Source organism: Octopus sinensis, linkage group LG3 (assembly GCF_006345805.1).
Source record: "Octopus sinensis linkage group LG3, ASM634580v1, whole genome shotgun sequence".
In the NCBI taxonomy this organism is placed as follows: domain Eukaryota; kingdom Metazoa; phylum Mollusca; class Cephalopoda; order Octopoda; family Octopodidae; genus Octopus; species Octopus sinensis.
The window spans coordinates 141,601,429-141,614,945 of NC_042999.1; the positions used below are offsets into that span (position 1 = coordinate 141,601,429).

At 34.2% G+C, this 13,517-nt stretch overlaps 1 protein-coding gene across 2 annotated transcripts in view; it reads left to right on the top strand.

Annotated features, from left to right (window-relative positions):
- LOC115209545 (aldehyde dehydrogenase family 3 member B1-like) overlaps window positions 1–6,805 on the top strand; it is a 37,664-nt gene extending 30,859 nt beyond the window's left edge. The window contains exons 11-14 of one of the 2 annotated variants that reach the window (XM_036501434.1): window positions 1,544–1,659; window positions 2,697–2,826; window positions 4,333–4,406; window positions 5,801–6,805. In XM_036501434.1, coding sequence (XP_036357327.1) covers window positions 1,544–1,659; window positions 2,697–2,826; window positions 4,333–4,406; window positions 5,801–5,808 — 328 coding nt within the window. In that variant the 3' untranslated portion in view covers window positions 5,809–6,805. The remainder of the gene's footprint in view (window positions 1–1,543; window positions 1,660–2,696; window positions 2,827–4,332; window positions 4,407–5,800) is intronic. The other variant, XM_036501435.1, reaches the window with a different exon arrangement.
- Window positions 6,806–13,517: the final 6,712 nt, after the last annotated feature.

Here is a 13,517-nt window from a genome sequence, read left to right on the forward strand (position 1 = left end):
GCTTAATATGTTTGGCTAAAATTGCTGTTTCTTTTCAGATATCATCAGAAAAATATAATTAAAATTCATTAAAATGACAGATATATCAGACTTTCAAAAAGGTCAAACTGTTGGTGCTCGTATGGCAGGCACTAGCATAATAAAAACAGCCAAAATGTTTGGTGTATCAAAAAGTACTGTCTTGAAAGTAATGACAATCTTTGAGAAAGAGAGAAAAACCTCCTCATCGAAACAAAACTCCAGAAGAAAACCAAAACTTTCAGATAGGGACTGTCAGACTCTTACGCAAGTTATTAGAAAGGATCACAAATGTACAGCTCCCAAAATTACTGCAGAGCTTAATGACCACCTCGAGAACCTAGTTTCCACAAAAACTGTTTGCCAAGAGCTGCACAAAGCCAGATTTTGTGGGTGGGCTACAATCAGAAAACCACTATTTTCAAATACAAACGTTGCAAAGCATTTAGAGTGGAGTAAAAACCTACACAATTGGTCCCTAGAGCAGTGGAAGAATGTTATTTTCTTGAACAGGTCATCCTTTACCTTATTTCCGACCACCAATTATATGTGTGGAGACAGCCAAAAGATGCATCTGACCCAGACTGCCTTCTTTCAACTGTTAGACAAGGAGGATGATCTGTGATGATCTGGCGGGGGTGGGAGTCCTACATCTTGGAAATCCGCTGGCCCAATGGTTTCTCTTCATGGCAGAATTAATAGTGAAGACTATTTAAGCATTTTATCTGATCAAATTCATCCTATGGTTGCAGAACTGTTTCTGGAGGGAAACGCAATCTTTCAGGATGATAATGCACCAATTCACACAGCTAAAGTTGTTACTGAATAGTATGAGGAACATTCTAGTGAAGTTGAACATCTTATCTGGCCACCACAATCTGCAGATCTCAATATTATTGAACATTTATAGTGCATTTTAGAAAAACAAGTAAGGAGTCAAAATCCTCCACCATCATCTGGTCAAAATTTTCTACCTGTTTTATGTTCAAACTGGCCAGATCTGGCCTCTCACACTGATCTAACAATGTCATTCAAAACATAAGCAATCGCATCATTGAAATATCAAAGCTACAAGATAATCCATGATTAATTCAAATCAATGTAAATAAATATGTATTGCATTTGACAGAATAATTTGAATGCTTAAGGGTTAAACATATAAATACCAGATATAAAAATAGTACTTGCATCAGTTTGACAATGTACACCCTGAATGATTTTATTTTATAGAACTTGCCAGTACCGCCTGACTGGCCCCGTGCTGGTGGCACATAGAAAGTACCCACTACACTCTCGGAGTGGTTGGCATTAGGAAGGGCATCCAGCTGTAGAAGCTCTGCCAGATCAAGATTGGAGCCTGGTGCGGCTGTCTGTTTCGCCAGCCCTCAGTCAAAATCGTCCAACCCAAGTTAGCACGGAAAGCGAACGTTAAACAATAACGATGATAGCTAATCACTGTGTGACTATTGAGAATATATGCAATATTTTGATTTGATTTTAACTTGAATTGTGTTCTTTTTTGCAGTGAGAAGCCACTTGCTTTATATTTATTCAGTAAAGATAAAAGGTTAATACAGCAGTTTCTGACAGAAACTTCTAGTGGAGGTGTATGCATCAATGACACTGTGGTTCACACAGCACGTATGTAAACATTTTTTCCTTTCTATTTCTGCTGTACACTATTTGATAATTTCTTTCCCATTTTCCCATAGCAAAATGAACACTAGAAAGAGCTGAAAGGCTACATATTTGCATAAAATGTTTTCATTTTTGATGATGTTGTTGTAATTACTGTTGCTATTGTTGTTGTTAGTGGTGGTGGTGGTGGTGGTGGCAGCGGCAGTGGCTGTTTTATAGCAATGCTGATAGTGGCAGTAGTGGTTATAATGACAGTGATGCTATCAAAAGAAAACTCATCGATAGTTTTAGTGGGGTTATTTCTTCAGTGGTCTTAATTATTAAGTTGCTGTTGGTAGACCACAATATTAGATAGGCTGTGTGTCCAGGTAAGAATGGTAATGTCAATGTTTTTATAAGTTTCCATGTTTGTTATAACACTTATTAATGTACAACAATTAATTAAAAAACCAGTAAGCCAGAAACAGTAAATGGGACAGTTAAAAGTCATCATTGCATAAAATATTTTAGTTATTTATATGAAAATTTTTCGTGGTTATAAAAGCAAAATAAGTTGAAAAAGGGAGAGCACCTTATCACAAAACTGACCAAAAGTATTTTCTGTAACACCTTAGGTTGTTCTTTTAAGATGGCTGATTACCCAGCTTTAATAACATTCAGTCAAAACTTCTAGAAACTTCAGCAGAACTATTTGACAGGAAAATTCACAAAGCTTACTTTCAAGTTTACTACTGTTTGGTTACACACCAACTAATCTGTTTAAGCAAACCATGTTCACAGAGGCATTAATGCCTTTTATGGTGGCACAGTTATTTTCTCACAGCTGGCTTTGCTTTTTATGGGCTTCAGTCCTAAACTTAGGATCAGAATGAAATTATTTGAAACTTAGCAGAAGCTATACAATAGTATAGACTTCTTGATCAGAGTCATTACTGCAACAACCTCCACTAACACCTCCACCATCGTCGCTATAACCTCAAGTTCTTCTCATGCTTCCATATTTGACTTAACCTGACATTTACTCCTATTTTATTCACCAGTTAACACTCTTCCATTTGGGGGAGTTGGCCACAGTGGTATGGGTTACTACCATGGAAAATTCTCCTTTGATAACTTCAGTCACCATAAATCAGTCATGTGGAAATCTATGGCCCTTGAATCAGTTAACTCGTAAGTATATATTTAATTTCTTTCTTGACATAATAACAATGATGATGATGATGATGATGATGATGGTTTCAAATTTTAGCACAGGGCCAGCAGTTTGGTGGGAGAGGTTAAATTGATTATATCAATCCCAGTATTGGACTAGTATTCATTTTATCATCCTCTGGCAGCATTTGAACTCAGAATATAAAATTGGAAGTTCAAATGCTGCCAGAGTCGACTCTGCCATCTTTTCAGGGTTGATAAAATAAGAACCTGTTTGACACTGGAGTCGATATAATTGACTTAACCTCTTCCCTAAAATTGATGGCCTTGAGTCACACAGAAAAATTACAGAAAAGGGAGCAATAAATAAACCATATAGAGAAAATGGTGCAAACACACATCAGGAGTAGTGATAGAAAATTTCAGGAAGTATGGAAGTTTTGAAAGATACAATGTCCCAACAGCTAACAACTGCTGTTTTTAGTTTATTCCATGCTTCAACAGCTCTGAGCATGAAAAAATGGTTCTGAATTATGGGTGCTGCACTGTTTTTTTAATTTTATATGCATGTCCACATATGGTGTGAAGGCACGTGGCTCAGTGGTTAGAATATCTTCTCACAATCATGAGGTGGTGTGTTCGATTCCCAGATCGGCCTGTGTGTTGTGTTCTTGAGCAAGACTCTTTATTTCACATTGCTCCAGTTAACAGATTCCAAGCTGTATTGGCCTTTGCCTTTCCCTTGGATAATATCAATGGCATGGAGAAGGGTGGCTGGTGTGCAAGGGTGACTGCTGGTATTCCATAAACAACCTTGCTAAGACTTGTACCTTGGAGAGTAACTTTCTAAGTGCAATCCCATAGTCATTCATGACTGAAGGGGTTTCTTTACCTTTACCTACACATGGTAGAGGTAGTAAACTCAAAAAAGTGGTCAAAATTGTTGTTGGAAAGATGATGGATGATCTGGTGGCTTTATATCAAGTCAGCTGCTAAGCAATACATTCAAAATATGGTAATTGACTGATGGAGGGTATTAGAATAAATATAATATATATATACATGGACAGAGTTGTAGCTATACATTTAATAAGAATATATTTAGTTTTGTTGTGTACATAGGTAAGCAATAACTGATGATTCATTAATGAGAGATGAAAGTAGTCAGTTTGACCTTCATTCCAAGTTGCTGAAAGCTCTGTTTCTTAACTACTCAGATTTTCAGAGCAAGACCAAATATATATTAATTAAACATACAGGCTTGCTGATACAAACAGAAGAAATAGAACTTAATTTGCAAAGTAGAGTATATATACATTTACATTTATTTATTTATTTATTTATTAGCTGTATCAGTTTATAAGTACCATACACAAAACTCAAGACATTTGAGTCACTTATGTAGCATTTCCACTTAATGTAAAGATAAGACTTTGTATGATATATACTTATAACCTATACTATATTTGTACTTAATCATTAGGTCTTTTGAAATTGATGTACTTTGTATGGTATTTATTTCAGAATTCGTTATCCTCCATATAATGAGCGAAACTATCGAAGATTGCAGTGGGTGCTCAGGAAATCTCTCAAAAGAGGTATTTTATTTGATTTAATAATTTATTTTACTTGTTTTAATATTTAGTTTTTTTTTAATGCTTCATTTGTTTTAGAGAGTACTGTTGTGTAGGACTAAACATAAACATACACTTAATTTTACACACCTTAGATTACATTACTGTGAAGAGTAGGTACCGGGACATCACCGAAAACTAGCCGATATCATGCTTTAAGGAATTATCTCCCATGCACTTAACACCATTGAACCAGGCGTAAAGTGCAGGTCCTTAAAAAACTCTTAGAGCTCAAGTGGTTTTTCATATGCATGTATGCACATCTGATGGCATTAAAAGCAAAAGTATCCTGCCTGACAGATAAAATTCAACCCCCGTCCCTCCACAACTACTCTCCCACCAGGTCTCCGGTATAAAAGGTGGAGGTAGCTGTGTTGTATCCACATGCTGTATCTCCTTTTCTAATCAACTAACAAATCAGCTTATTTACAGATGAGCCAGTAAGAGAACCTCCACATGGTACTTCGATTTTCAAGAAAGTTGACTGAAGAGATTTCAACCGTTAAACATTGTCCTCATAATCATTTTAAATCTGCTTTCTATGCTGGTATGAGTTTGGATGGCTTATCACGATCTGAGTGAGCTCTATAGAATTATAGAACAGTTAATCAAGGCCTTTAGCGAATTTTTTTGCTCAGAATTTTTACTATCTATCCTACATACATGCTTTTGCACCATCATGCATACATGCACATGAACACACACAAATCCACACATGCATGTACACATATACACACACATGCATGCACGCATGAGCACACACACAATGAATGATTAGTAACATCTTAGATTAGTGAATCCCAACCTTTTGTGTGTTACTAAATTACTGATTAATTTTTACTGCTTTTACAAAAGTAATATCATATATGAAGACAAAAAACTCAATTACTAATTTTCTTTTTTAATCACATATAGTACTACAGAATGATAAAGTTCTTGTATTGTTTCATAGTAGAAATGTACTTTTAAGAGTAAATTAATAATGTTATTCTGAAAAGTAATTGTAATAAAGTACGTACTTTCCTTCTTTATCACACTCCTGAAATGTTATCTTGTACCCAAGGGGGTATTGCCACTGCAGTTTGGGAACCTCTGTCCTAGACCTTTCTCTTCTTATTGCTTCTTTTTTACAGAGCAGCATTATTTATTGGCATTTTAGAATACTGAGTTCATTTATTCATATTTTCATATGTGTTTACATTTTAGAGAATAAAGATATTCTTGCAAATTACAAAATACAAAATCAAAATTTTGTTTGTGGCTTGTAAGCTTAGATAAACAGAAAACTGTTTTATTTTGTTGTTAATGCTCAAAATGTTTATAATTTTTTTCTTTTTGTTTTCTTTTTTTTTCTGCAGGACACTGATCATTAACAAGAACAGAAGCATAAATTCAAGAGGATCTATGTTAAGAATGAAATTTAATTTTTCAATGTTTAATAATCCTTTTAATTTATTAATCTGTTTTATCTATTTTCAAATCCCTATTGAGAGATTATTATAAGCTTCCTTCTATCAATTATTTTTATATACATATAGTCCAAGAAAAATGTTTAGGGATTTTCAAGGCTCTTGTTGACTGAGACACAAGAACAAAGTCGGACGAAATGCCGCTAGGCTAATTGTTCTGCTAACAAGTGATTGATGTTGAATTTGGATATTCTTCTGTTAATTTGTATCTTACTAGTAAATTGCAATACCATTTCTACCAACTTTCGAATATAAATCCTGGCATATCAAATTCTTATAGAACAGAACAAAAGTAGTATTAAAATCAGATTCAGGACGTTTTATACAGAATGATTTAAGAGATTGTCATAAGAAAAGGGTTAAAATATATAATAGCTTTGATGGATTAAGGTGCTTGATACTAAAAATAAAAGCTTCAGGCCTTACCAAAGGCACTATCTTATAAATCTGGACAAAGTATCTTGGTTCATTTCAGTTAGAAAAGAGATAGGATTACCTTGTAAAATACAAAAGAAACTAAAAAGTATCTATAAAATACCTTATTACTATATTTTTCTCAAGCAATTCTTATCAACAACAAGGTTAATATTCAAGGTGTGCTACTAACACATTTCTACATTATTTTTATCTGGTCCATATTTTTTATATTTTTATAAAGTATATTTCAAATGACAAGACATAACTTTTGTTGGTCTCATCTATCTTAATGGTTGAGGTGTACTTTTCTGCTAACCAAATATCATGGGCAGAAATTAAAGAGGCACATCCCTAAATCAATACATTTAATTAGTTTGAGAAATATTCAAGCTAGTAAATCTATTTAATCAGACTTGTAGGAGAAAAATCAATATTGGTTAATTAATTGACTATCATTTCAATGTACACTTTTATTTTCTCATTTCAAATGGTAGATATGATAACTTGCAAAAAGAATCTCCAGCCCTCATGCCGGTGGCACATAAAAGCACCCACTACACTCTCGGAGTGGTTGGCATTAGGAAGGGCATCCAGCTGTAGAAACTCTGTCAGATCAGATTGGAGCCTGGTGCAGCCATCTGGTTTGCCAGTCCTCAGTCAAATCGTCCAACCCATGCTAGCATGGAAAGCGGACGTTAAACGATGATGATGATGATGATGTTTCACTTAGGCATAGCAATATTAATTAACCTGTTGTTAGGACTCAATATACTTATGCTTCAGAATAGAGTATTTGGCAATTACAGGGTGTAATATGAAATTAATGAAATGACAAAAGAACAGGAATTATATAATCAACTTCATTAGCTTACAACTGTTTCTGCTATAATAGGCAGTACACTCAGAGCTGAGTAATTATACTTCATCTTATAGTAGAAACAGTCGAAAGCTAATGAAGCTCATGATGTAATTCCTGTACCCTTATCATTCCATTAATACTTTATATATATATATATATATTATATATATATATATATATATATATATATATATATATATATATATATATATAGATAGATAGATATAGATAGATAGATAGATAGATAGATATAGATAGATAGATAGATAGATAGATAGATAGATAGATAGATAGATAGATACATTATATATATATATATTATATATATATATATATATATATATATATAGATAGATAGATAGATAGAGATAGATAGATAGATAGATAGATAGATAGATAGATAGATAGATAGATAGATAGATAGATAGATAGATAGATACATTTATATATATATATATTTGCCAACTAAATGTAGTGGTCCTATAGAGGACGGTATTACTGTTGTTTATATACATATTGTACATGTTAAACAGTTAATGATCCATGAATTCATTACTGAAAGCTTACACATACACAAAATGTGGGGCAGGGTGCACATGTAAAATTGTAAGTAATGTATCTGTGAATTATTTGCTGATTACTTAATTTTAAACTCTTCATGATAAATTGAGCAGCCTTTTCTTTTGTTAGTATATATGAACACACACACACACACACACACACACACACACACACACACACACACACACATATTTATATATGTAGACACATACACACTTACATATATACATGTAGAAGTAGTAAGGATAAATAAACACAGTTAGACTTGAGACACATATGTATATGTCCCAAGCTTTACTACTACTACTACCATAGCAGCTTAATTTAGCCACTTTTGAAGCCCTGAGCCAGGCCCTGGATGAGGAATTAAGTTCACATTCGTTTGAGCATTATTCTGTGTTACGTATACTTTGCTCTCACTCACTCTATAAGTGTGTGTGTGTGTATGTGTGTGTGTGTGTGTGCATATATACATACATACACACATATATATATTTCAAATATTACAGTAGTATTTCAGTACAAAGTTTACCAAAAGGCACAGTAGAAGAGCCTAGAGGATAGTGTAAGAAAATATAGTGTAGGAAGTGGCATGACAACTGCTGTATACATATTAAAATAAATAATTTTTCCCCACACATAATTCTACATCACATCACTTTTCCTGACTGTTAGAAATAGATTTTCTATGAAAAGGTCAATGACATCAATGGAGCTGATCACCCATTGAAAGATACTTCTGATGACAAAAGGTCAAGTGATTAACTCAATTTATTCAGGCCAAATAAAAAAACACTTATCATTTTTAAATGTGCACAGTGAATAGATAAGATCTAGAAATAAAACGTAATAAAAAGACAGGACTGCCAAGTGCTCACTTCTCTTTTTATTTTGCACTATATTCAAACTTATAATCAACATATATTAATGTATTTCTTGATTAATTTCAGCTTTAATAATTAATTAACTATATATAGTTCAATACATCCATCGATATTTTAATATGAAATAATTGTAGATTAGCCTTCATTAATTTCCTTTTAATGTTCAATAGAGCCATCAAATTACAAAGAAATACATTAGCATGACTAGCGATTTTTATACTCGTTTTCTAATTGTTACTAAAATGTATGTTAAATAAAATAATAGAATAACAATTTCGATATGTTTTGTGTCTTATTTCAATAACATATATTTGACACCAATAAGACTTGAGAAAAATAACAGGTCGCCTAAATGAACACATACCAGCAAGAAATTTGGAGTAACAACAATGCAAATCATCACCTTCAAATGAATAAACTCTATTACTTGTATTGAGCCCTTTTTTCTGCTTATACATCCTAATATGTGAGTGTGTGTATGTTGTGTGTGTGTGTATGTGTGTGTGTGAAAGAGAGAGAGAGAGAGGGAGGGAGAGAGACTAAGAGCATGTGTATATATAGTGCTAGTGGCATGAAAAAAGCACCCAATGCATGGTGTAAAATGGTTTGGATTAAGAAGGGCATTCAGCTATAGAAAAATGCTAAAGCAAACACTGGAGCACAATGCAGTCCTTGAACCCATTGAGTCCTGTCAAACCATTCAACCCATGCCAGCATGGATTTTAAAGGATAAGGTTGAAGGCAATCTTTATCTCCAACATAACTTCAATATTGTGCTAGAACATAGAATACTACATTATTTTGCTTTTGAGGACTTCTCATATGGACTCATGGTGCATAAAAGCACTTGTATTTATATTGTTGACAGCCAAGAACCATTTGCACACACATATATAAGCTCTACCTCCCCCCCCCACCCATAACATCACCTTCTATCACTCAACTTCTCCAGTCTCTCCACTTATCATTCCACCTCTCTTCCACCACCACTACCTCTCAATCTCACAATCTTTCTCTCTCTCTCTCTCTTTCTCATATACTCATCATCTCCCAACCCCAAAAGCTCTTCAGTGACATCTACCACTCTTACCATCACTCATCTCTATTGCTACTACACATTTATTGTTATCACACATTTTTATGGCTTATTTTACTATACAATTTCATTACCATCAGTTAACATGCAACTATCACTGTTTCACAATGCTCTCTCTCCTACCATCCTCTCACTCATATCGTTTTTTCCACCTTCTCATACTCTCCATCCTCTTAGTCATCACTCTCTTCTGTATTCACCCATAGGGTCAGTCATGCAGAACAAAGGCAACACAATGTAGAGTAGAAAAGTCTTGCAAGGAACAAGGCAATGTCTCTTTCTTCTCTCTTACTCTTTCTCTTTCTTCTCCCTCTCTCATTCTCTGTCACTCTCTCTCCCCTCAATGCTGGGACCAGGATAAACTGCACCCTGTACATTCAGAAACATGGTTGATGAACAAATGGAGACAATATAAAACTGAGAGGACTGCTTAGTCTTGGTAAGATATGACAACCTCACCAGAGGTGGTGCCATTATCAAATGCACTCCATACATCCTGTAAAGTGGTCAGTATTATGAACAACATCCAGCAATAGAAAACAATACCAAAATGGAGACAAACAAGCAAAACACTATTCTCAGACGCATCTAGAAGGGCAATAACTCTAAATAAGAGGCTAACATGCCAGCATGGAAAGCAAATGCAGCAACATGATAATGGTTTTGGTGGTGATGGTGGCAATTATATATGTCAATAGTGCTTGTGCATGAGTTTATTACACCTGCATTCTGCTTCTCTTGGATTCAAGTCCACAGTTTCCATGCTCGTCTTACTCAACCAGGCATTGGAAAGTCCCTGCAGTGGCAATTGCACAACCTAAAATTTTAGGTTCAGTAATGCTTGCACAACACCTCACAGACTCTCTCCACCCTACTGACATGATCCAGACAAGCCAGTACCAATATGGGTCACAGGCTCAAGAATGTGGGAGTGCCATGATTTCAAATGCAAGCAAAAGATCCCTAAAATGTTCAATGTCATTCCCAGCATATCTGGTTTTATACTAGAGTAACCTTCTTCCAGAGACATACTTTAGCAAAAGCTGATGAGTGCCCCAGGCACAGTGGTCTCCCAGCATGCCAGATACCAAATATCTGAGGGCCCGTGCTATTGTTATATAATTGCTGAACTTACACTAGGTCTATCTGTCCTATATATATATATATATATATATATATATATATATATATATATATATATATATATCGTCTGTAAACATAAACCCGAAAAAAGAAGCACACTCTAAGTTATGGAGCAGTATATGTTCAAGTTAGATAAGGCCACTCGCTAGAGAGGTCTTTAGCCAGCAGGTTTTGGGATCTGATGATATGCCATAAAGCTAAACCCTTTAGGGATGTGAAACCTAAAGTAATCCCATAAACCGGCCTTATCTAACTTTAATTGCACACACACACACACAACAGTTCTCCACAGTTTCCATCAACTAAATTCCATTCACAACATATTTGTCAACTTTCAAAAAAAAGATAATTATCTGAAATGTCTCACAGTGTGTTTGAACCCAGAATCACATGATAAAGATGTGAACTCTTTGACCACACTACTTGTATGGATGTATTTATATTTAACTGCAATGTATTTTCAATGAGCAGTATTAACTCCTTTGTTACCAACCCAGCTGAAACCAGCTCTGGCTCTGAGTACAAATGTCTTGTTTTCATAAGTTTTTAATTAAAATTTTCCACCAATCCTTAGTCACAATTTATGTTCCTAACACTAGCTGAATGATAACCAAGTTATTTTACTAAATTCTTTGTTATATTTAAAGTAATCGAAAGAAATACAGAGTATCTCAAAATAGATATAGTAACAAAAGGGTTAATAAAGAAAACTGAATGACACAAACGTTGACATGAATTGTGACTGGGTTTGGACTGGAAATGGGTTTGTAAGAGTTGTATGTTGTTGGGTTGTGTTATTAGTCTTAGAAGTTGAAGAACTTGAGTTGTCAAAGTAAATATAAGCAACTGGAAATTTTTAGCCCACATTCTTATACCACTGATTTTATCATTGGTTCTATGAATACAAATCTCAATGGTTTATGAACACTAGGATGTGTGCAGGACATCAAATATCTTTCAACACACAGTGAAGGCTGTTAGTTATGTCATAGTAAATGATTACTGATGTGTTGAGTAATGAGACTTATTTACAGTACAGTCTATAATTCACTTAATCACTTGTTAATTCTTCTGATTTACTATTAATTCAATATATTGTTTAGGTATAAGGTGGCAAGCTGGCTGACTCATTAGCACACCAGACCAAATGCTTAGTGATATTTCCTCCATCTTTACTTTCTGAGTTCAAATTCCACCAAGGTCGACTTTACTTCACATTCTTTTGGGGTCTTTAAAATAAGCACCAGTCGACCACTGGGATGGATGTAATCGACTTATTCCCGCCTGCAAAACTGCTGGCTTGAGCTAAAATTTAAAGTCAGTATATTGCCTAGGTGCAAATGAGCATATTATTCTGAGTGTGAGATAAGCCATCAATAACAGCATTCTTTGTTAATTTAATGTTCTGGGTCTCAGAGTTAAACTGTTGGCAGTAGACTTTGTATGTTGGTTATTTGCTGATGGGAAAGTAGTGCATAAAACAGGAATTTATGCTCAGTGTGCTCTATAAAATTTTTTCCTTTCAATATGTAATAAAAAATATCATAAGGCAACATAAAAGCACCAATTGTGAATATAGCAGCAACTGAAATTTATCATGCTGATTAAACTTTTGTAATTGTTATTTTGACTGTAACTTTGACAGGAAGTGGTGAAATTTTGTGAAGGTCATACAGTGTTCAAGGAATATGAAATACTAGACATAAAAATTAAAAAATGTTTTATAGTGTTTGTAGCAAATTGGCATTTTTCTAATCATTGAAAAACTGTTGCAAGATGTTGAAGGGTTAGTCCTCCTCTGCCTCCTCAGCATTGTCATGTGATTTATTGTTTGAAAAGTGATTTTTGTTTCATGGTTACTTGGGCAACGAGATTGAATACAGAAAATGTTTCAAATGGGAAAGCATTTGTGGATCCCTATTTCTTGAATTGGGGTAGCTATAAAAATCTCATATTTAAGGGCTCATAAGCTTATCTTGATGAAATCAGCTGTAGACTTGAGATTTGCATTTCAATATACCTCACAAGGATGATTATAAGCTTTGGAAGAATGAGACTCTTAGTAGATTAGGTGGTCTTCAGTTCATGCTCAATTTATCTTAGATATTTTTTATCAACAGAATCTAATTCTATGAGATGTCATATGTATCAGTCACCCAGGTCTTCTACTTGGACCAGCTGTTGATAGCACTGTCTATCAGATAATTTGATCTTGTTCAGTAGATCTTTCTTCAGTCATAGAAATTTCATGTCAATGGATTAAATATCAGAATCAGAATTCTTCTTACTGTGTCCAGAGAGTGGTGGTAAAGGGATTTCTGAGGTTATTATGTAAATGCATTCAGAATTTTATCAGGTTGAATAATGTTCCAGGAGTTAAAGTTGGGTAAGTTATTTTTATTTTTATTTTTTAAAAAAGCTTTTTGGTTTAGTCTAGAAGAAAAAGCTGTGCCTATGGTTTAAAAGTTCTTTCTAGATCTGTGAGATCAATGAGGTTAAAGTTTGAACTTTTAATAATATTTAATGCAAAGAATGATTCTAGTACTATTTTCAGAAGACAGGTTGAATGTTATTGAATGGTTCATTGACTTCTTTTGGAAGATTTGGCAGTAATGGATTTTGCTAAGTTTAAAAATGCTTGCAACA